This window comes from Desmodus rotundus, chromosome 7 (assembly GCF_022682495.2).
Source record: "Desmodus rotundus isolate HL8 chromosome 7, HLdesRot8A.1, whole genome shotgun sequence".
Taxonomy (NCBI): domain Eukaryota; kingdom Metazoa; phylum Chordata; class Mammalia; order Chiroptera; family Phyllostomidae; genus Desmodus; species Desmodus rotundus.
In genome coordinates this window covers 118,843,874-118,866,978 of record NC_071393.1, presented here as the reverse complement: position 1 = coordinate 118,866,978, position 23,105 = coordinate 118,843,874, and the positions used below count along the sequence as shown (strand labels likewise).

Below are 23,105 nucleotides of genomic sequence, written 5' to 3'. Positions count from 1 at the left end.
GGCGTCAAGGCTGAGTGCCCCTCTTGTCCTGCGGGTCAGCACTCTGAACCTCCTTCCCAAAGTCTAGAAAGAGGGGCTGTGGACATTCCCACATGGAAGTCCTGTGACATATCACCTGCCCCTTGTCTCCCAGGTGTCCAGGATACTCTCCGAGTCCCCAGCTAATCTCCTGGACCTTGGGAAGGGTGCTGCCTGCCAGACCCCATGTCTGACTACGTTTTACACTAGCATTACTCCTAAACAGTCTCTTCAACACATAAAATTAATCAATTAATCAATCATTCTCTTATAGTCCTCCAGCAGCCCCGGGGAAACAGTTGCATTAGCTCATGAAACCCCCAATTTGTCTGCCTAAGCGGAAGGGAGAAAACATCAGAGAGCCACTAAACTCTTATTGTTTCAGAGCCACAGCCCTGCTGGCTCCGGATTGCCTGGCCAGGGACTCTGAGAGGTGGGAGGCCGCCCCCTAACCTCCACCAGGCCCAGGCAGCTCAGGCTGCCTCCTGCCATATTCAGGGCCACAGGGAGGGCTCTGAATTTGTGATTTGCTTCAGGCTCAGAAACCACAAAAGAGCAAGCGTTCAATGGAGTGACAGGATTGGCAATCAACTTTTGACACCTCAAGGGCAGAACGGAAAATGTAAGACTGAGAATTAGACTAGAATCCCCTCTTGGCCCTGCCACTCAGTCGCTCGCTGACATGAGCACGTCACTTAACCTCCTGGCCTCAACTTCCTCAGCAGAAAAACAGAGCGCAGGTGACATACCTCAGAGGGTTATTAAGAGGATAAAATGAGATAATGACCATGAAATTGGAATGGTGCTAGTTGTAGATGCTGTCGTCTAAGGCAGGCTCACCCCCTGGCCTCCACCCCTTTGAAGAGACGGAGGGGAACCCATGGTCCACTGCACCCACCATGCTGTTGCACCCAGTACCAATATGGCGCCTTTGGGGGAATTAGGAAAAGGTGCCCTGTGGTCAGAGGCAGCCCCGTGAGCCCAGGCTTGTCCACGCATTCAGTCGGCTAGGAGCGGCTAGGAGGGCACAGTGTGCACAAGTCTACATGCAGACCCTGCATCACATCTCTGCTGGGAACCAAGAAGAGAAAGGGCTGAGCCAAGTGGCACTTCTACAAACCAAACTTGAAGTGTCAGCCTTCCTCCCTCGCCTCCTTGATGCATCCCAGCAAACATCACCTTAGCAGACAGGCCTTCTCTGACCACCCTCGGTAAATTAGCAACTTCATGTTTACCTCCTTCATTTTTCTCCACAGCCCTTATCACCCACCACCTGGTACAATACATGTGTGATGTAGACATATATGTAATGTATATGTGTGTATGTATATAAAAATATATACACACACAGGGTGGGGCAAAAGTAGGTCTAGAGTTGTTGGCATGAAAATAATACAATAATTAATAAATAATAATACAAGAATAAACTCTATGTTTCTCGTATTCACAACTCTAAACCTACTTTTGCCCCACCCCGTATGAATATAGTTTCTTAGTTCACTGTCTGTCCCTATCTAGAATCAAAGATCCATGAGGACAGGGAGTGTTCTCTTTGTTTCCTCTTTTATCCCTAGTGCCTAGAAGACTGCCCGGTTCATAGTAGGTTCTCAATAATATTTTGACAGATTAGCTAAAATATTATCAAATACAAAGAGTGAATTTAATAGTATCTTCCTGAGAAATGCTGTCTTGTGCTTTGGTTCAAACAATTATTTTCAAAGGGATGGGGAGTGAACAGACATGAGATGGAGAAACCCTGTGTATTACTAGGGATAATTGTATTGCTCTCCTACGTTGTACAACAAACAGCTCATATAGGTTAATGATCAGAAACTCTTCCTAAGTTTGGTTGACTATTTTAGATATTCAAAAATAATTTTTTAAAAATTTACTTGGAAAGAGGTCTGCTGATTATGAAAATGTCACACTGCTTCTAAATAATAATAAACAGTAGTCCCATTGGGAAATACTTACCAGATCTTCAATCACTGAGAATTTTCAGTGTGTTCCAATGAATGATGCATGGGCTTTGGAGTCGGCAAGTCCTAAGTTCAAATCCCATTGCTACCACCAAGGAGCCCTATCACCTTGGGCAAACTGCTTAACCTGCTGGGCCCTAAGTTTCCCTCACATTAAAATGGATATAACCATACTTATATTGATGTTATAAGAATTAAATGTTGAAAGGACTAAATAAGAAAACGTATGTGGAAATATCTTTAAAAAGATGATACTTCCTTCCAATTTGGTGAGGTTATTCTTCTTAACTCAAAGTTCTAGCCAGTTTAGAATGATCTCCAAACCATTCTAAATCATGTGATGCTTCTCACCTATAAACGGTTGTATCCTCTCGTATGAGTCTCTGTGTGTGCATATATATGTGTCCAAACACACACGATGCTTAAAATTAGGACTCTGCCTGAGTCTGCATTTAAAAAGAGAGAAACGCACAATTGTCATAAGGATGGTTCTTCCATTTGTTCATTGATAAAAAAAGTAGTTTATTTTTTACAGTGAGCATGTATTAGTTACATAACCAAGAAAAACTATTGCTGATTTCATTGTGGAAAAGCCATTTCTTAGAGTAAAAAGAAAGAAACCTTCATTTACCCACATCATATTTTCCATGCTGAGTATGGCATATCTTCAACTTTCAATCACACGAAGCTATAGAAGGTAAACAGATTTATGGAGGACAAAGCATAATGTGCATTAAACTGGAGAATAAATATCTTAAGAACTGTTAAAAATATATTCCAAAAATGCCCACTTTCCACTCTTTGATTCATCCAGAAATATTAATCAGAAGTAAGTGAGAATATAAGCATGGGAACCACATTTGTTTGGTTTTAAAATGATTCTTCAAAACCAATACAAATCCATCAATTCAAGGCATTTCTTCTAACCTTAAATCAATAAAAATGCAGTGTATTTAAATTTTGGTTGTGTTTACGGTCCCTAGGAGAAGGTCTCACTCAGAATCAAACATGCACAACCCAGCAGAGGGGAAAGTTACAGGGCAGCTGTGCAGACACAAAGACTCACCTGGACCTTGATTGACATCTGTGGCAGCATTTTCAAAAAGAGGGACAGGGAGAGGAGAGAAAGGGAGAGAAAAAGGAAGAAGAGTGTTAGCAGCACACACACACAATGCAATGTGCCCTTGCATGACTATCAAGTTCATGCAAGGCCCCAGAAGTGCTCAGCTGCTGAGCACTTAGTTCTACCTTCACCCAAAAACCACCCATGCAAGCTGAGGGGCCAAGCTCCCTGTTCACTGTGCATGTAGCAAGAGAGGTGAGCTTCACATCTGTCCGGAAAGACAACATCCTGGAATCAGATAGGGCTCCAAAGGGCTGAGCAGACTGGAATCCTGCAAGAATATCGGTTAAAATATTCTGATTGATTTCCACATACCAACACCCAAGCAAATCCCCCTCCCCTCCAGATACAGAACACTGGACATGAAGTCAAGGAAGGTTTCCCAGTAGAAAGAAAAAATAATAATAATAAATCACTCTGTTGAGGAACAAAGAAAAAGAGGCATAAGAATTAAGAGCAAGTTGCAGCATTGTTCATCACATAGGACTGAAGGACACAGATCACGGAACATTCATAATTCTCTCCCTCCCCAGTATTCCCAATGACCTTTCTTCATCACAGACAGCAGTGTGTGCGCGTGGGATTTAGTGTGAGTAGATCATTTGCCTGACATTGAAATCCTGCCTCCTCCTTTAATTTCTCTTCTTGCTTTCACCCCATCATTAATGACAGGAATTGCCATTTGAAATCACTTTGGGTATCTACAAATAAACACCTAGCCGTGGGAAGGTTGATCTTTGAATTAAGCCAATGAACTTTCAAAAATGAAAACCAGTTCACTCCCATCATCTCCATGAACACAATCTCCTCCTTCTACTCTCAAATGTAAAACAGAATCATGCTAGAGAAGCCAAACTAAGAGCAGCCCAAAGCATTGTTAAAACCCCTGGACCCAATCTTGAGGTCATGCTACAGCCAAGGAGAAAGAACAAGATTATTTCAGGAAACCACTGGCCATTTGGGTGATCCTGGGTGACTCACTTAGAATCACTGAATGGTGGGTTTGGGATGTCTGTAAACATTATCTACTTTACTCTTTTTTGTGAAGATGGAGGATGAAAGAGGTTGAGCAACATGCCTAAGGTCACACAACTAGTTCAGAAACAGAGCCTAGAAAAGACCCTAGAAGTCTTGAATCCCACCCAGCTCAACATTCATTCAACTGAAACCCAAGTCTCTCAAGGGAATATGAAAACCAAATTCAGTCTGCAAGCCAAATGAGCACCCTGAAGTCATAAGGGAGCTGGGTGAATGCCTACCAGCTAAACCATGAGTGGGCCATGGGTTATCCTCTGTGCCTCTGATTTGCTGCCATTAGATTTGTCAACTTCCAGGAAGTTCCTTAGGGCTCTTGTCCCAGAAAAATCCAGGCACCAACCTAACAGAACTGTGCCTCAGCATCTGGGAGGAGCATATTCATAGCAACAGCTGAGAATTTCTCCAACCCACACCTTATATTCCCTAGAAGCTGCATCTGACAAAAGAGACTTCTAGAGAGCTCTGAATCATTCCTCAGTCACATCCCCTTTCAAGTTTTCTGGTGAGTTATTAGATTTAGGGGCAGAGTGGCAGCAGGGAGGAAGAAAAGAGGCAAAATGGAAGAGATGAGAAGAGAAAACATTCTGCATAAATAACTAAGCAGGGCCATTAACTATGTCTGATGGCTTGCCTAGGATAGCAGTCGTTAAAATACCCCTTCATTAAACAGGGTATCAAATTATTTACGTGTGGTAGAGTTCAGTGGTAGAAGTGTCAACACCGTCATTCATTGAAACATGTTCTTTGGGGGCACCAAGACCCAAGGGAGACAGGATGCCTCAGAACCCCAGAATTCTTCCAATACTAACTTGTCCATTTGGGCATTGTGGTTACAATCCTAAACTTTGGAGACAGACAGGTCTGGGTTCAACTTCCAGCCTGCTCAATGGCCTTGGGTCAATCACTGAACTCTCTCTGAGTCCTTTCCTCAGCTTAAAACAGGAAGATAACAGAGCCTCCCTCATGGCAGTGTTATGAGAATTAAATGAGATTAAATACTTGTAAAGCACTTAACTCAGTACAAGGCAAACACTGTATAAATGGTAGTTGCTCTGATTATTATCATTTTGAATTACCACAGACAGAATTACCAAAAAAATGTTGACCAGATGGCTCCCTGGAAATGCCAAGAGACCACAGGAATTAAACTGTATTTCTTTTGGCGATTTGGGTTCAACTCTCCTACTTGTGAATGAAAACCTCTCAGCTTCAGCCCTCCCCTCCTCTGGACCGTCTCTCCTCCCTCCCCTCTCTCACTTTTCCTCAGGGGGAAGTGAGGCCAGAGGGAGCTAACAAGTTCTGGGTGAGCATAAACAGAAGACAAAACAAATTCCAATATTATTTTTTGTGTTTTCCTTCCTCAAACTTTAATTTGACCCAGTTCTAGTCCTATGCATAAAAAAAATCCAGCATCTCTCCTAACCAAAAACAGCCACCAAGAAACCCCCGCTTTAGCAAGGGGCCAGGGTCCAAACTCAGCTGCTGGCTGTGGCATCAACCTAGAGGCAGTTCTGAGGGTTCTGTCCAGCTTGAGGAACAGAGAGACACTATAGTACCTGATTTACCTGAATCTCTGCATTTAGTTCTGACCAACAGAAAGAAATGACAAAGGTAGGGGTGGAATGGGCAGGGGGATGGGCAGAGGGTGGGGATCAGAACTTCAACAATATCCATCTACTGTATTGTCTGACAAGCATCATTTCCCCCTTCTTTTTAGAGCAAGCCCCAGTTGTCTTCTTGGGACACCCCGTTCCTACCCTTAATCCATATGGCTTGGTAGAGATGACCCCCACCCCCACATTAGCTCCAAAGGTAGGCATGTGACTCAGACCAGGTCATGAGACTCCTCGGCTGGTGTGTTTCAGTTTCCTTATCCATAAAGTGGATGTGATAACAGTTCCTACCTTCTAAGGTTGCTGTAGGAACTTAGAAGAGTACCTAGCACATGGAAAGCCCTCAGTAAGTTAGCTGGTAATGTGATTATCTTCATATAGGAGAGGACAAGAATATTTAAAAACAAAAAACAAAAAACACCCAAACCTTCCGATGGTCACACAGCAAGGAAGTCTGTCCTAGAATGTAATGTAGCTGTGGTGGTTTTGACTCCATGCCTTGCTGCCTTCCGTTTCCAAGGGAATCATCCCCAGAGTGCCCTCTGTCTGTGGCTGCTGTTGATATACAGCCTGGGGTCTGAGTTTAGGAGAGCAGCCCTGGGCCCAGAACTGGCCAGAGGATGTGTGTGTGTGTGTGTGTGTGTGTGTGTGTGTGTGTGTGTGTACATAAATTTTTAAATAGATTAAAAAGTGGGGGGAAATTGCAGAAGCAAAGGCAGTTGACAACCAGATGTGATTGATCCAGGGGAGATGGCATCCTCAGCCCTGCCAGCCCTTCCCAGCTCCCTCCTGCTGTTTTATTTTCTCACACTGCTGGGCCTGTAGTTTTCCAGAGTGCCACAGCATGTAAATCTATATTCTATTTTCTCTCCTAGAAAATAGGTCAGACCCAAGGCAGAGTTCACCGGGTGGGGTCCCGGAAGGTTTGGCTGGGCCTTGCCTGCAGGAGGCAGCCCACTCCACGCTTCCCAAAGCTCCTCCAGGGGGTTGGGGGTATGTGGTAGTAGCAAGTGGGGGAATCTCAGGCTCCTGCCTCTTGAGATGATCGAGTCCAAATGAAGGGTGACGGGAAGGCTCCCCAGGCTAAACTATACTCTGCAAGTGCAACAGCAGCAGATGGAGGGTCCTCCCCCCACCAAACCCTGACTCCCACGCCTGCAGTTAGAAAAACCAGATCTCCCCAAACTGCAGGAAATTGTTCCTTTGAACTTTAAAATAACCATGCTGATCATCCACACTTGTGGCTGAAATTGTTGAAGACACTGTAAGTGTCTGTGGGGTACTGAGTGGAGGTAGGAATGTGGGAATGCCCCAATTTACTTCTTCCCAGGTTGTGATGGCAGAAAGAGTGGGCCAAGGGTGGTGGCAGCTTTCAAACCCTTCCTTTTCTGGGTTGCTCCCCTGGCCCCTGGTCTGAGCATGGCATTCCTAAGAGAAAGGTGGCTGCGGTCTGGGCCAGGATTTGTTTTCATCAGGACTTTTCCCCCTAGGATTTTTTTTTTTTTTTGAGTACCTGCTATCCACCCAGGTCAGTGTAAACGCCAAGCCTAGAAGGATGGGAGAGAAAAGATGCCCTGTTACGTGAGCCAGTCCTCAGCCCTGCTATCATGGCAGTAGAAACAACTAACACTAACTAAGCAGGTCCTGCCTAGAGCCTGCGCCTTTGCTATTTCCCTGCCTGAACAGTCTTTGTCAGGCATATGTAAAACTGTTCTTCACTTTCTTCAGGTATCAGCTCAGATACAACTTCCCCATAAAGGCCTCTTCAACCATCTTTTCTAAAATAGGGACCCTCCTCCACCCCTTACCCTGTTTTTCCTTTCATCATGGCACCAGTCACTATTTGACATTATATGCTGGGTCTGTGTCTTTATTTTTATAAACCCCCCATTAAATCACAAGTTTTATCAGAAAAGAAGTATTGTCTGTTTTATTAAACACTTGTGTGCCCAGAGTTTAAGCAGGGTCTGGCTGGTAACAGGTGTTCAGCAATATGTATTGAATAGCGACTAATTCATCTCAATTGATACAATTCACTGAGATAGATTCCATTAGTATCTCCATTTTCACATGAGACACCTGAGGCTCAGAAAAGTTAAGGTGTGTGCCTGTGCGTAGAGGAGCAGAGCTGGGGCTGGACTCAGGGTCTAGCTTCACCCCCTTACTACATGGAGAAACCCTGCTTTCTTTGCTGTTGGCCTCATTATCATGGGGGCTATCTCCACATGGTAACCAAGATGAAACCCGGCAGCTCTAGAGAAAAGAGAGCAGCCTATTTCCTGACCATTCTAGGAAAATTTCCTGGGAAGTCTCCCTCAGTTTGGCTGAGGTCACAGGCCTAGTCCTGAGCCAATCACTGTGTCCAGCACCACACATCAGAGACTGGATGTGGGCATAAAATGGGATGATATCTGTGTGTCCCTGGTACGAAGCCATACTGATCATAACAAAGCACACACTTGCTGAGCATTCTCTGTGTGTTGGGCACTATAGCAAGTGCTTTATGTACATCTTATTTAATTCCCACCTCACCCCTAACAGGTAGGAACACTATTCATCCCATTTTACAGACAACGAAACTAAGACCCAGAGGCTCTATCATTATTAATACTTCTCATACTCAGAGTAGCAGCACATCAGATAAGGGTCAAGCTGTATTCTGGAGCAAAAGAAATTGTCTCAAACCAGGACAGGGACAAACTAGGATGGGTATCAAGCTATTACAAATTAGGGATTAGAATATCGGGTATCTCCCAGAAGTAAGAAAAATGCACAGATTAGGATAGATGGAAGAGGTCAGATGCAGTACGACCATAAGCCTAGATAACTAGAGCCCCTGCTCTGGGCTACCTGCTTTAGATGAGCCTGTTCTTTGCCCTTCTGCAGCCATATCCCACCCCAGAAACAGAGGAGTCCATGGGGCCAAGTGGATGTTCCCACCCAGAACCAGCAGCACCTGCTGTGGTCCCCATGTAGAGGGCACTCTGGTACTCAGAACTTCTTGCCCAAATGGATCCCATCCACATGGGCTTCGTCCTATTCCTTGGGTCCATTCTCCCAAAAGCAGCCCAAACCACTGGTGTATGTATGTACTCTATAACCGGGATCCCCAACCCATGGTCCGGGACTGTTAGGATCTGGGCAGCACAGCAGGAGGTGAACTTGAATGTAATGCACTTGAATCATCCTGAAACCATCCCCACCACCCTGGTCCATGGAAAAAGTTTCTTCCACAAAACTGGTCCTTGGTGCCAAAAAGGTTAGAGAGCGCTGCTCTAGAGGCAAGAAATGGCCAAGGTGGGGAGGCTGTTTGCAGAATCTGTGGACTTTTGCAGGCTAGGCGTGTACACAAATGTAGGCCTTTGTGGTGCTGGAGGTGGAGAGAGGGGAGGCTGCCTGGTGGTCTCGTGTATATTCCTGCCCCAGGCCCATAAATGTCAGGCAGGCCTTCCACCGAGGATCACACCTGACTACAACATTAGGGAAAAATAAATAAATAAAAGCAAAGCCTGCATCTCCACAGGAGCCTATCTTTCTTATCCCTGGGGAAAATGAGCACAATTTTCTTCCCTTTCCTTCAGGAACAAATACAGAAATGATTTTTTTAGTTGGGAGCTAAAGCAAACTTCCAGCAGCGAAGAGGCTGGGTTTCCTGTGTTAGCGGTTCTTTCCAGCTGTCGGTGTCTGAGCTCTTCAAACACAGGAAGAGTTGTCTCTCCACAAAAGGCCAGGTGGTGCTAGCTTCGTCCCCGACACAGAGCCCATTTATCCACCTTTGTAGAAGACTGAGCCCCCCCCAGCCCTGGTGCTGTTTGCTTTTGTTCCTTGATGCTAATAACTCCAGATTGCAAGCTAGAGAGGAAGGGTAGCTGTGTCAGGTGCCAGACGGCCAGGGAAGGCAGCGGCAGGGAGAGGAACAGGATGAGAGGCAGGAAGGAACAAGGTCGGCACTGTGGGCCAGGTCACTGCTGTGCCCCAGTACCTGAGGAGCTCTCGCATACACACAGTGGCTCTGGCTTGAGGAATCAGAGCTTGACTGACAGGTGGGGGAAGAGGCAGTCTACCTGCCACAGACAAAATCAGAGATCAGTGTAGACAGCACTCTTATTTTTTTATGCTTTGGGGATTCTGAGTGCAGACATGGGGCTAAGGCAACCTTGGGTTTGAATCATGGTTTGCCACTTGTGATTAAAAATGTTTTTGTCAAATTTCTTAGCTTCACCTTCTTCTTCAGTTGCGTGGAAATAAATGGTAGTAGAGTGAGTTCTGCTAGCAAGGTACTCAGAACTCCTAAGCATTTCTAAAAGTCATTGTACTATGCAAAATCACATGGTGAAAAGCACAGGGCTTATTAGGAAAAATGGGGTTGGGACCCCATTTTTCCTAATAATCCTCCAAATATCATCAGTGACACATAATAAAGATAGTGGCAATTTTCACAGTGGTCATTCTTAATTTTTCCTACACTCATGTCTTTGTGAGCAACAACTGTGTTGTACTTTGATGTTTTCTTGTGTCCTTTAGCAGGTTGATTCAAGGTGTTGTTATGACAGAAGAATGACAGACTACAAGTTCAAAAATCCTCAGAGTTTCATACTTGTAACATGGAAATGATACCAAAATAATTGAGTGCTTACTGTTAAATGCTTTCCATGTATTAACTCATTTTATCTTCAAAACAGCCCTATGAAATCATGTACATTATTGTCCCATAAAAATGTTAAATAACAACAAAAGATAGGAACCCATTTTATACGTGTCACATGGTTAAGAAACATGTAGACACAACAAGAAGTGGAGCACTTGAAAAGGACGTGAAGTTTGCTGTGGAAGCGGGGAGCTTGCGAGCCATTGTGCTGCAGCAAGGGGAGGGTCACCAGAAGTCAGGTGGGTGTGGCTCGCTGCACACAGGGTGACTGAAGCACCTGCCGCGTGTCGAGGTGTGCGCACTCTGTGTATTCCTACACAGTGCGAGTCAGCCGGCTGCAGCTCTCTGCCTTCACCTGGCGTTTCTTACAGATGAAATCATGCATCATCAAAAGCGACATTATTATGCTCAAATAGCTCCCTAATATATCAATCGCATTGGGACAAATTTGCATTTTCAAAACACACATTATAGCAGAACTGACTGTACCTAATTTATCTGACTGTTAGGATCAACTGAGATGATCCATATAAAGTGCTCAGCACACCACCAGGCAAAGAGTAAACATTCAACAAAAACTTACTGAAACTGTTAATATTAGTGTCCCTGCTGGCTTGTTGACATATCCCTTATAAACTGAAAGTGCCAAGTTGAGCTTCTATTGAGCTGTTTAAGCCTTGCAAACAAAAGTCATCTCTAGCTAAATAATACTTCCCAGCCTTAGGGCATGAGGTTGGCACCTACGGTAGGCTCCCCACCCAACAGGATGAGGGCTTTAAAAAGTCTTCACAGCAGGTGGACACTGCCAGGGGTCAGGGCCCAAATGCCATCTTCCTAGGTAAAGAAATACATGCTGACTTCCTTAAGTGAGCATGACCCTCCAGGAAGAGAGGTACATAGCTGCAGCACAGACAATACCAGGGAATCAAGATAGAAACTCACCTAAATGATGTAAATGATAGGATGTCCCATCATCTAGCAGAACAGACAAGAATACATCCTCATGTTGCAGAACCACCCTAGATGCAGACATCTTCAATTTCCCTGCACCCCGCAGACAGCACAGGGTTCTGGAGTCAGAAACACTTGGCTAAAAATCTTGGCTCTTACAAATACTATATATTTGATCTTGGGCACGTTAACTATCCTCTCTGAGCCCTTATTTCCCCATCTGTAAAATGGAGATGATCTACATACCTCGTAGAACTGGTGTAAGGGTTATAAGGAACTAATGCATGCAAAAGTACCGAGATGGAGTCTGGCACAGAGGAAGTACTGATCAATGTTGGCAAATCGTAATTATTGCATTACTTGACCCAAGTGATTTCCTTGAGAAAGAAGATCTGTCCTCTTTCCAAGATTTCTTTCTCTCTGGAGAGACTAACCTCTCAGGGCTTATGCCAATTGGAATTATCGTCTGGAAGACACAGGTGGGTCTCCCAGGGTTCCAGTGGAGGTGAGTCCTGCAAATTTTGCAATTCAGTACAAAAAGAGCCTTGGAAGAAGATACCTACCGAAGCTCCTCTGTTAGGGGGTACTGCTATGGATAGCAGGAAAAAGCCCTGGGTCTGGAATCAGAAGCCAGGGGTTTTTGTTTTGTTTTCCTAATTTTTTATTGTGGTAAATTAATAACATAACATAAAATTTACTATTTAATCATTTTAAGTGTATAGTTCAGGGGCACAAAGTGCATTCGGATTGTTGTGCAACACCACCACTATCCATTTCCAGAGCTCTTTTCATCTTGTAAAACTGAAACTCTGTACCCATTAAACAATGTCTCCCCATACTTCCTGGCAACCACCATGCTACTTTCTGTATCTATTAATGTTATTACTCTAGGGACCGCATATGAGCGGAATCATACAGCATTTGTCCTTTTGTGTCTGGCTTATTTCACTTAGCACAATATCCTCAAGGTTCATTCATGTAATTGCTTGTGTCAGAATTTCCTTTATTTTCAAGGCTGAACACAGTGTGTATGTGCCACATTTTGCTCACAGAAGCCCTGGTTTTGAGGCCTAACTTTTCATCCCAGTACTAGCTGAGACCTTAGGCAAGTCACTCAGCCTCTCTGAGACTCAGTTTTCACACCCATACTCGTGGAAACAATGGCACTAATTACATGTCCAGGTTGCAGTGAGGTTTCAATGAGACCATAAACATGGAAGCATTTTATAAATAATAAAGTGCTGTGCCATTCATCTATTCACTCCAGAAATTTTAACTGAGTGGCAGTTCCTTACTAGCCACTACGCTTGATCTTGGTGTCAAAAAAAAAAAAAAAAGGATTAAGTAGGGTCCTTATTCACAATAATATTATAAAAGAAATTCAAAAATATGACCAGAAGACAAGTGCGGGGATCACTGTTCATTACAATCTCTGCTATTTACTGAAGACTTCTGTGTGTCAGCTGGCCATGGAAGCCTGGTGTGGGTGTGTATTTAACCCTGATGGAGACGATTGTTATCCTCATTTGACGGATAAGGAAACCAAGGCTCAGAGAAGCTAACATCCCCAAGTCCATTCAATCCACAAGTATTAGCCAGGACTTAAACTCAATTTCTACGAATCCAAAGCCCTTTTCCTTCCTACAGTACTATCCCTATTTAGTCTTCCCTCACTGGTTTAACTACCCAAATCTATCACCCTATGGGACATAAAGGCAAATTTCAAAAAACCAGTACGGAAAACTGAGGGAAAGAATTGATGGTCATAACGCATTTTAGAGTGACCACGACATCTGCCGCTGGGCAGGATCCTGGGGCCCGTATTTCAGAGAAAGAACCAGAAGTTGGGGTAACATATCCACAACTGAATTCCACAAAAATAAAACATCCAGCCAGAAGTGAATTGGAGTTCCTTGCCACCGCCCCCCTCCAAAAAATATTCTGTGGTCAAATGAATTTAGAAAACACTGAGTTAAACAAACGTAATCAGGTATCTCTATGGCAAGACTCCAGAAAGCCTCACCTGCACTAGGATACAGTGTGAAATATTCAGATTTCCCAGTGTTTGGAAACATTGGACACCTCCCTCTGTAAAACACCTAGTGACATCTCACTGAACAGTTTGAGAAAGGCTGGTTTTAAGGTTCCCAGAATAGCTGGGAAGGCTCTTTTTTCATAAGCCTTTATCCTCACCCTCTTTTGTTCCCATAGCGAGCCCTTATGTCTGGTTGAATTCAAAATAGTTAACATTTACTGACCACTTACTGCATGCCAGACACTGACTTAGGCACTGGAGATTCAAAATAACTGCGGGTGATGTAGTCAGTCAATCTAATAAGCCAAGAAAGGACCTAAACATGATAGGGCAGCTGTATCTGGTCATCTTTTATCACACTTAGCACTAATGGGGGATTCAGAGTTGACAGAGAATGCTTCTAAATCTTTGCTGAAGAAACCTTGAAGTGGCCCTCAGAGGATGGACAGCAACAATTAAGTGGAGAGAAATCTTTTAAGAACACATCACCAAAGCCAGCCAGTGGTCAGATTGACATCCCTGAGGGTTGGGCATATAGTGTACCAGAAAGACCATAAACTTGGAGCTCAAATACCAGCTTTGCTATTTATTATGTGACCTTGGTTAAGTTACTTAAACTGCATCTGTAAAATGGGGATCATATCAATTTGAGATTTATCAACATATAAAGAGACAAATGCATATAAAATGCCTAACAATTTGCCTGCCACCAGTCACATACTGGCTCAAGTTAGTTGGGGACTTTCAACTGAATGCTTCCCCAGGAGTCCTCACCCTGAGAACAGGAGTCTTCTAGAGACCTGGAAACCATCTGGAGAAAGCAAGTAGCCCTAGCTGAAGGCTCTCTCACTACTAAGCCCCTGTCAGCTTTTCTGCTTTCTATCACCCTCCTCCCTTCCTTCCATTTTCAGAAAACGAGCAAGGTTGGTTTCTTCCCTTTGTAAAGCAAGCGTGTGTGGTGGTCTGGACTTAGCATGGTGTCTGCCCTGGACCTAAAAAAAATCTTCTTTTGAGTCTGAGAGCCATGCATGTAGCCTTCTAATTATTTCCAGTCCCCTCCTGAAGGGGTCAACGGGACTCCACAGGCCTTTCCAGGGGCAACTCCGGAACCCAGACAGGGAGGTATTCCACAGTCAGAAATGAGAGAGATAAAGCAAGAAGATGGGGAAGGAACTCCACATATTATGTATTGAAAACGTGCCTTTTAAGTTATAAATATTATTAATTACCATTTGTATGTTGTAATTTCTGTGGCACTATAGTTAAAAAACAGCAGAAACATAAAAATGGGGGGTATTATGTGATTGTTTCAAGGAGAACAGAGTAGAGGACATGCAGGGAGTTTTAGAAGTAGAAGTTCAGTTGTAGGAGGTCAAGCAGACTCATCCTTTTCATTTTACACCGCACTGACACGCGCTCATTACACAGATCCATGCTGCAGGGCTGTGCTAGGTGCTGGGGTGATGGTAGATGAATGAGACAGACATGAGTCCTGCACTCTTGGAGCTTCAAGCCTAGCTGGGCAGATGAGCCACAAATAACTAGACAATCAGTTATTTAATTATAATTGTGATCAGTGCCATAAAGTCGAGCAGGATCCATTGAGGCTCAGATGAGAGAAACAGACCCAAGACAAGGGAATTCACGTGTCCACCCAGCTGGACAGTGTTCAAGCTGAAACCAGAATTCCAGTCACCTATGTGTCAGTTCACTACGGTCCCTGCTGGGCCACAGTTGGGGCACCAGTGCCTTGACAGGAGTCTGGGAGAAGAAACCAGCACGAAGACTACAGTGCTGGCCACATCTCTGCAGCTTCCATAGAGGAACAAGAACATGAACTTGGAGACTTCGCTGTCTTCCTGGATACTCGCTCATGCATCATAGTGGTGAAAAATAGTTTCCGCCACCTTACGGTGGGGGCCTAAATGTTAGAGCCTTCAACAATCGGGACAACAAGGAATAAGGAAGAGGACCTCTTCCAGCACCAATTAGAAAGGATAGGGAATGGGTGGTGTAGACCCACATCACAGGCTGAGCTCTAATCTATCTGCTGTACTTTGCTTGAGAATTAATCACACAAATCCCTGGATGAATCTGAAGCTTTTATTAGACAACACTAATATCCCCCTTAGGGTAATCCAGACAAATGCACTGGGATGCGGGGGGGAGTCCCAAGTCGCTGGGACACAGACCCCTTTCACGCTCACACACAACCACACATGAACACATGTGTGGGTACTACCTGCCCCCAACCCCAGCCCCAAATGTCTGTTCCCAGCAGCACCCTGAGCCTCTGTCCTGATTGCTTCCAGGAAGGAGGGTAAACTGAAGGATAGGCAAACAAGGCCTTGTTCCCTCTCCTCCCCACCTCTGCCACTGACCTAATTCTTCACAAGAGGGGATTTTTTCCCTTGCTGGTCCTGCTTGTTTGGAAATCAAGCCCAGTGCACACACAGCCTAAGGCAGGCTCAGCCAGGGAGCAAGGAGATGCCAAGAGGCTTCGAACCTAGGCCCCAGCTGCTGTTTCTTAGGGAGGCAGGTCACTGGAAATTCTGTCAGGCTCTGAAGGGGAGTTGAGGGGTGGAGGGTAGGAGGAGGCAGGCACACCATCAAGATCATCCCAATTTCACATTCTCGTTCTGCCCTTCTCTGAACTAGAGGAGCTGTGTAGTCTAAAATGACCCAACAGAACTCTGCTGCTAACTTTATCTATGGCCTTGGGTCAGTTTCTTAATAATCCTGGGTCACTGGTCTCTGTTAATGACACAAGGTATTTTGACCCTGATGCTGTGACCCCTCGTGTATGCTTTTTTTAAAAAAAAAAAAAAAAGTTAGGGAAGAGACTGACTTTAGTTGTAGGAAGTGGTTCTGCAAACTGCAAAAATTGACCCAGGGAAAAAAAAATCAGACGTGTCAGGGAAAAAATCAACACAAAATGGAAGTGACAGCAGCTAAAAATGCACATGGTGAAATTTGTTATTGACTGAAAAACTGAAGGAAGAATCAAACATTCACGACAAAATTCAGACCAGCAAACGTGATGTGAGAAAATTGGATGTGGTAGGAATAATGACCACAAAAGAACGTCCACAATGCTAGAGGCTATAAAGGCAAAATCTGATAGACACACAAAAAAACAACTGATCGATGAATCAAATCTTCACTGGGGAAGAGGCATGGCGCAGAGCTGATCTTGTTAAAAAGAACTCCGTAAACTATAAATGAATTGGAAAAATAAGAAATGGTTTAACTATGCTGAGGAGAAAATGAATTGAAGAATTATGAGTCTCACACTGTTTGCTTCTGAAAAAATACTCCCTTGATAAAAAGGGTCTCAGTGTTTGTATAATTCTGATTATGCCAACGTAGCGTTAAAAGGTCTCAGGGTCAAGGTGTGCAATCAAAACATCTTGGTAACTGCTAAAGATAAATAAATTATATGATCTCAGAGGTCCTGTCCAGTGGCAATTTTTTCTGATAAAAGATCGGAATAGAAAGTGAGTGAAATTATCTGAATACTCCACTCCCAGTAATAAGATAGCAGAGAAACCAGCTATTGCCTTCAACAGTGGTTCTCAGATGAAGAGATTTTATTTACCTGTAACATATTTAAAGCAATTTTGGAAACTAACATAGAATAATTATATTTTTATTTTGCCAAGAAAGAAAAAAATCCCCCAACTGACACTTGGCATTACCACATTTTATTAAAAATAAAAGGCATTTTTTTTAAGAATCCCCAAAATGAAAGGGTATAATCTCAGAATTCTTTAAAAGTGTGACTTGACAATACATTTCCCGCACTACAGTTATTTTCCTTGTTTTCCTATGGAATGGTAAAACTGCATTCCAGCCCCTTTGTGTGTCTGTCCCACTAGGTCCAGCGTAGATTGGGGAGTGTTGAGGTGCTTCATTCTTCATCTAAAATGGAGATAAAAGGTAAACCTACTCACAAAGTGCCTGAAGCACAAAAGTGTTCGAAAAAGGTTAGGCCATTTCGGGTCAAGTTGGCACTGAGCCTCAGATTGTGCCCCTGCTCCTCCACACTGAGGGTTTTTTAGACATCCTGGAATATAAACGTCCCTGGTAACAACAGCTAAAGAGCATGGGTGGGTCAGGACAACCCCTATTCCACTTCCCGTACCAAGAAGACACCCTGTGGCGGCCAGGAGGACCTGGGAGGGCAGGTCCTAGCAAGACAGTCAGTGCTAGGGAGAAAGGGTAGCTCTTTGGAAACACTCAAACTGATTTCTGGGCTGTGCGGCCATGTGAGGAGCAAGCCTCTGTCGGCTGGCATCAAATGACAGTCACTGTTGTTTTCTTGTTTCAGCAGCTTTTCATCTTCACCTGCTCCACAAACAGCTTCCGCTAGGGAGATATTTCACCCCCAAGTCTCCACGTCTCGGGGGCTGAACTCCCAATGGAGGGGCTCACGTACCAGACAAGGCCAGCTGTCCCCATCTCATCACATTGACAGCCTCTCCCTTTCCCCACCCCCAGTCCCCTATTCACCCGTCACCCATCATCCATCCGCACTGCCCAGGAACCGCACCCCAAACAAATATATAAAACTAAGGGACATACTTCCTGTCAACCTTGTTCTTAGGCCAAGCAAGTGATGAAGAACATATACAGTCCCTCTCCATTGCTTTTCCCCTGTTCCTTCTCCTCTTTACATGCCACCTCCGCAGAAGGGCCTTCCTAGCCACCTTTTCTTCTTATTAGGTCATCCTTCACCCTATTCTTTCTACCTATAGAGCACTCATCACAATTGTAAATACACATTTATTGGTTTTCCGTAGCTATATTTTCTTCTAATTTTTAAGGCCCATGAAGAGAGGCACCATAGCTGTTTTGATCACCACAAATTATGGTTGGCAATCAATGTTCTTTTTAATTTATTATTATTTTTTTAATCCTCACCTGAGGACATTTTTTCATTGCTTTTTTTTTAAGAGAGAGAAGAAGGGAAAGAGAGAAACATCAATGTGAGAGAGAAACACTGATCAGTTGCCTCCCTTAGGTGCCCAGACTGGAGATGGTACCTACCCCACCAGGGGATCAAACCTGCAAAGTAGGTATGTGCCCTGACCAGGAATCAAACCCTCAGCCTTTTGGTTATGGGATGACGCTCCAACCAACTGAGCCACACTGGCCAGGGCTCAATGTTCTTTTGAATCAACCAACTCTCTTGAGCCATGTATTTTTTCTCAGTGTGATATAAGGAACAGATGCTAAACTGAGAATTAGAATACCTGGTCTCTAGTCCCAGTCCCCTGGCCAATTTCTAGCTGAGTGGCCAGCTGTAAGTCACCTTGCCTCTCTAGGTCATAGTTTTGTAAAAGGAGGCAAGCAGACTGAGCTCAAGAGAAGGGAAGGGTATAAAGTGTAAGCGTTAGGGGCAGATATATAATCAAAACAATGTTAATTTTACGATTTAATACAAGCAAAAGATTTCCATCAAAGCTTGAAAAAAGATCTTTTAGTTAGTGGTATTAAGCTGACAACAGACAACAACAAAATTGGGAAAACATGGGAGTCTAGCTCAAGTAGTCCATGGTTCGATAGAATAGCCCATGGGAGTGAATAAGATACCAAGGTGAAAAGTAGGGTGTCCAGGACAGCTTGTGTATTTCTCTTGGCAACATGTGTCTGAATCAGAATCAAAATCAGTCACGTGCAGAGATGGGAAAGTCAGAAGAAAGGCCAGTGAAGAGAAGAAAGGTGGTACCCTGCATGCTAAAGACACCCCACTGGACCAGCAGAGAATGGGGTTGGGTCATCAATGGCCTCAGGAACCACTGTTAAAGACAGATTGAAGGCAGAGCAGAGTGAGAGCCCAGTCTCCAATCTCCTGGACCTGTTTCTTAGGCAGATAGATTGCTTTCTCCCTTCAACTTCAGTTCCCTCCTCTATAAAATCAGGAAAACAACGGTAGAACCTCCTGGTAGCAGTGGTGGGGAGAATTAAAGGAAGCCACATTTGAAAGCACTTACCCCAGTGCCTGGCATGCAGAAGGCACTTTATGAGAATGAGTTCATCATCATCATCATTGTTAAATGTAGTCAATCAAAATAAGCAGGTGATAAATCTTAAGATCCCCATGAAATTAAGATGGTGTCTTTGAGGCTATACTCAACAATATAACTAGAGGTGGGCACTCAGCTACACTCAGCCCTAAGTCCACTGGCTCCAATAGTGACCCTCGGCTGGGAAACTCAGGCCGGGAGAGCTGCCTGAGAACTGGGTCCAAAAACATCCCTGGAACCCTGTGACTCCTTGGGATGTCTTAATCACATCCCTCATTTCACAGAGTCTTTGCCCTGATAGGTATGAAGAGGCTGCTGTTAGGCCATGCTTCTCCTTTCAAAGCTTCCATCACTTAGTAATTGTGTGGTTAATTAAGCATGAAGGCCTACCTGTCTCGTTCATCACTCTTCGCCCAGGGCTTGTGACACACAGTGGGCCCTCAGTGAGTGTTTGCTGTTGTTGTAGAAGATGGAACGAGGTACTTTTCAGAAAACACGAGTAAGAGATTTCATATGAGCATGCATGCTCACGTAAGCTCCATTTCTTGGTTCCCATCACACGCCAGCTGGGCCCCTAACACCTCAATTTCTTATGCTTAGAAAAACATTTGAAGGCATTCCCCCCTTCCTCCCTAGGCTCCCCATTCTGACTTGTGCTGGATAAGCAACTTCAGATTGCTGAACAGCAATACACAACACAGCTGGGTAAAAATTCCTGTGTCCTGAAATTCCTGGAAAACTGTAATGCATAGCAAGCATTTGGAACACACCCCCGCCCCCATCTCCAGCCCCGGGAGAGTCAAAAACAGGAGGAAAGCAGCAAGCAGGCAAGCAGAGCCGAACCTTGATTTCCTTAAGAAAGAGTTTTGCTCCCTTTCCAATCACCTCAGCACTGGGCAGGGATAGAGTAACCACAAGTGAATTAATTGTTAGCACTTATATCCCTGGCTGCTGAGCCAGGGGCTTCTGTTCCTCCACCATGGGGCATCTGGTTCTTTCAGCTTACAAGGACCAGAGTCAGAGGACTCTCTCCCCCAACACCAGGAGAAGGTGTGGCCTTGAGCTGAGCATCAGTGCTGGTACCCAACTCCAAGAAGAATGTAGCCAAGGCATTTCATGTTTAACATACACAGTCTCAAAGTAAAGCAAAGTGCAAATCAGCATGCCAACTTGCTGATCTTGGGCAAGCCACCTCATGTCTCTGGGTTGGTTTCTTTCAGATTGTTGAGTCCTTTATTCCTGTTGGAGTCTCATACTCTAGGAGCTAGAAACCCCATCATATGGAGAACATCCAAAATCTTTGGGTTCACCACTGATACATGAGACTTAAGTTTCTATTTGCAGAAGTTTTCTCAAGTTTCTATTTGTAGAAATTTTCTCAATCACCTCACTAAACTGAAGGTAGAAGAAAGGCCAATGTGAATAATCTTTGAAACTAAAATACGTAATTTTTGATGCCATTTTATTGTATTCAAATGCAAGCCCCAACTTCAACCAGGTTAAGAAGGTGTACTGTGTCATTGTTTTACCAGTGAAGAATTTTAAGGAACTTTCTTTGGTTTCTAGTTCCCTTCTACATCTCAGGTCATCTGCTCTAATCTCTCTCATGAATTCCTTTTCCTCTACTATACCAAATACTAAGATTCCCAAAGGTTTCAAGGTTAGCCTTATTCACCTTTCAATTGTACTCCTTGCCTGGACGACCTCATCCGTGTGCAAAACTTCCCTCACCCCTAAAACAGCCATTGCTCCTACCTGCCTCTGCCCATCTCCCTGCAGGTGTTCCACAGGTTCTGAAGAGAAGTCGGTATGGAGACAAACCAAAACATATTATTACCTTTCTTCCACCTTCACCCCAAATATGCTCCTCCCACTGACCTTCCTATCCTAGTTATATCTCCAACCAGAAGAGCATGTTATCAAAGCTCCTCCTCCCCCTTTTCAATAATAATTGGTAATCAGTAATAATTTTTAAAAACAGCTAATATCTTCTGAATGCTTACTAAGTGCCAAGTGTTGTTCTAACCATTCTATGTGCACTGGTTCATGTAAACCTCATAGCAATCCTAAATGGTGGGCATTATTGTCCCCATTTCACAGATGGCACTATTGAAACACAGAAAAGTTAAGTCCTTTGCCCAAGTTTGCACAGCTTGTGCACAGCTTTTTGCTTGTAAAAACACAAAGTCACTGCCTTTCCAATTATTAAGGTTCTCTCCCTAACATCTCTGTAGTCGGCCACTTCTTCCATCACTATCCCCCTTGCCTAGTATAGGCTCTTCTCTCTAACCAGAACCATGCCACAGCCCCTTCTTGCCTCCCTAGTCGCCAGCCAATCCACTGTGCAAAATGCCCCTAGAGTCCTCTTTCTAAAATTCCAATCCGACTGCCACTACCCAACCAAAAAACTTCTGACCACTCCCAACTGCAGAAATAAATAATGTCCAAAATCCTTACATAGTATCTAAGATTCACCTGCCAAACTTCTTATTTTATTATTTTCCATGGGCCTCAGTCCTTCAAACAGGCCACATAACCACTGCAAACAATGGGGAACAGCATCTTGCTCATTCATAGGCCTGCCTTGAATGCCCCTTCCTCCTGGGCTACTAAATACAGCTTCCCAGTCCCATCCAAGAGTTTCCACTGTGAGACTTCCTCCAACCCGGCTCCCACCCCAAGCAGAGTGGAATGCTCCCTTTTGAGCTACTCTACAAACATTCTACCTAGTATATGAGCAGCTCCAATGTGTTTTATACCTGTTTGCCTGACCAACTAGACTATATACTAGGCTTCTCAACTAGACTATAAACTGTTCATTGTAAAGGACCACACTGGTACATAAGAGGCACTTGCTCCATGAATATTAGAATGAACTTATTCCAGTAAACAGGTGGCCTATTCCAACAAATAGATGATTATACATCACTGAATGCTTTGTTAATGCTTCCAGATACTTCAAAGACTTTGGTCCCTTACATATTCTAAAGTTGCCCTAGTAAATACCATGACTTCTATGCTGAAAGCTCTGAAATAGTAGTCCAAATAAATCCATCCTAAGTTGAAAATACCATAAGTTGAACATGCACTGAATACACCTAACCTACCAAATATTGTAGCTTAGCCCAGGCTTCTTTCAACATGTGCAGAATACTTCCATTAGCCTGGACTTGGGCAAAATCATCCAACACAATGAACACTCTGGCAGGAGTGTCCAAGCTGCAGGCCGCATGAGGCCCAGGATGGCTATGAATACAGCCCAACACAAAATCATAAGTTTACTTAAACACTTTTTTTTTTTTGCTCATCAGTTTTTATTAGTTTTTGTGTATTTAATGTGTAGCCCATGACAACTCTTCTTTTTCCAGTGTGGCCCCGAGAGGCCAAAAGGTTGGACACCCCTGAGAGTATTGGTCATTTACCGTTGTGATTGTGGGGGTGACTGGGGCCGCGGCTCACTGCCAACGCCCAGCATCACGAGAGAATCGTACCTCATATCACTAGCCCGGGAAAAGACCAAAACTCCAGATTCAAGAATGGTTTTTACTGAATGCTATCACTTTTGCACCATTGTAAAGTCCAAAAAATCATAAATAGAACCATCATAAGTCAGGGACCATTTGTATAAGTAATTTCAAACACTGAGGTCTTGGAAGGAGGTGGGTGTGACT

The 23,105-nt window shown here is 44.1% G+C and overlaps 1 protein-coding gene across 1 annotated transcript in view; it reads right to left on the bottom strand.

Moving 5' to 3' along the window:
- The window catches only part of NRXN3 (neurexin 3), a 1,484,332-nt gene that overhangs the window by 1,381,318 nt on the left and 79,909 nt on the right, over positions 1-23,105 (bottom strand). Inside the window, 1 exon segment of the mRNA XM_045201758.2 lies at positions 3,064-3,081. Within this exon segment, the coding sequence (XP_045057693.2) occupies positions 3,064-3,081 (18 nt within the window).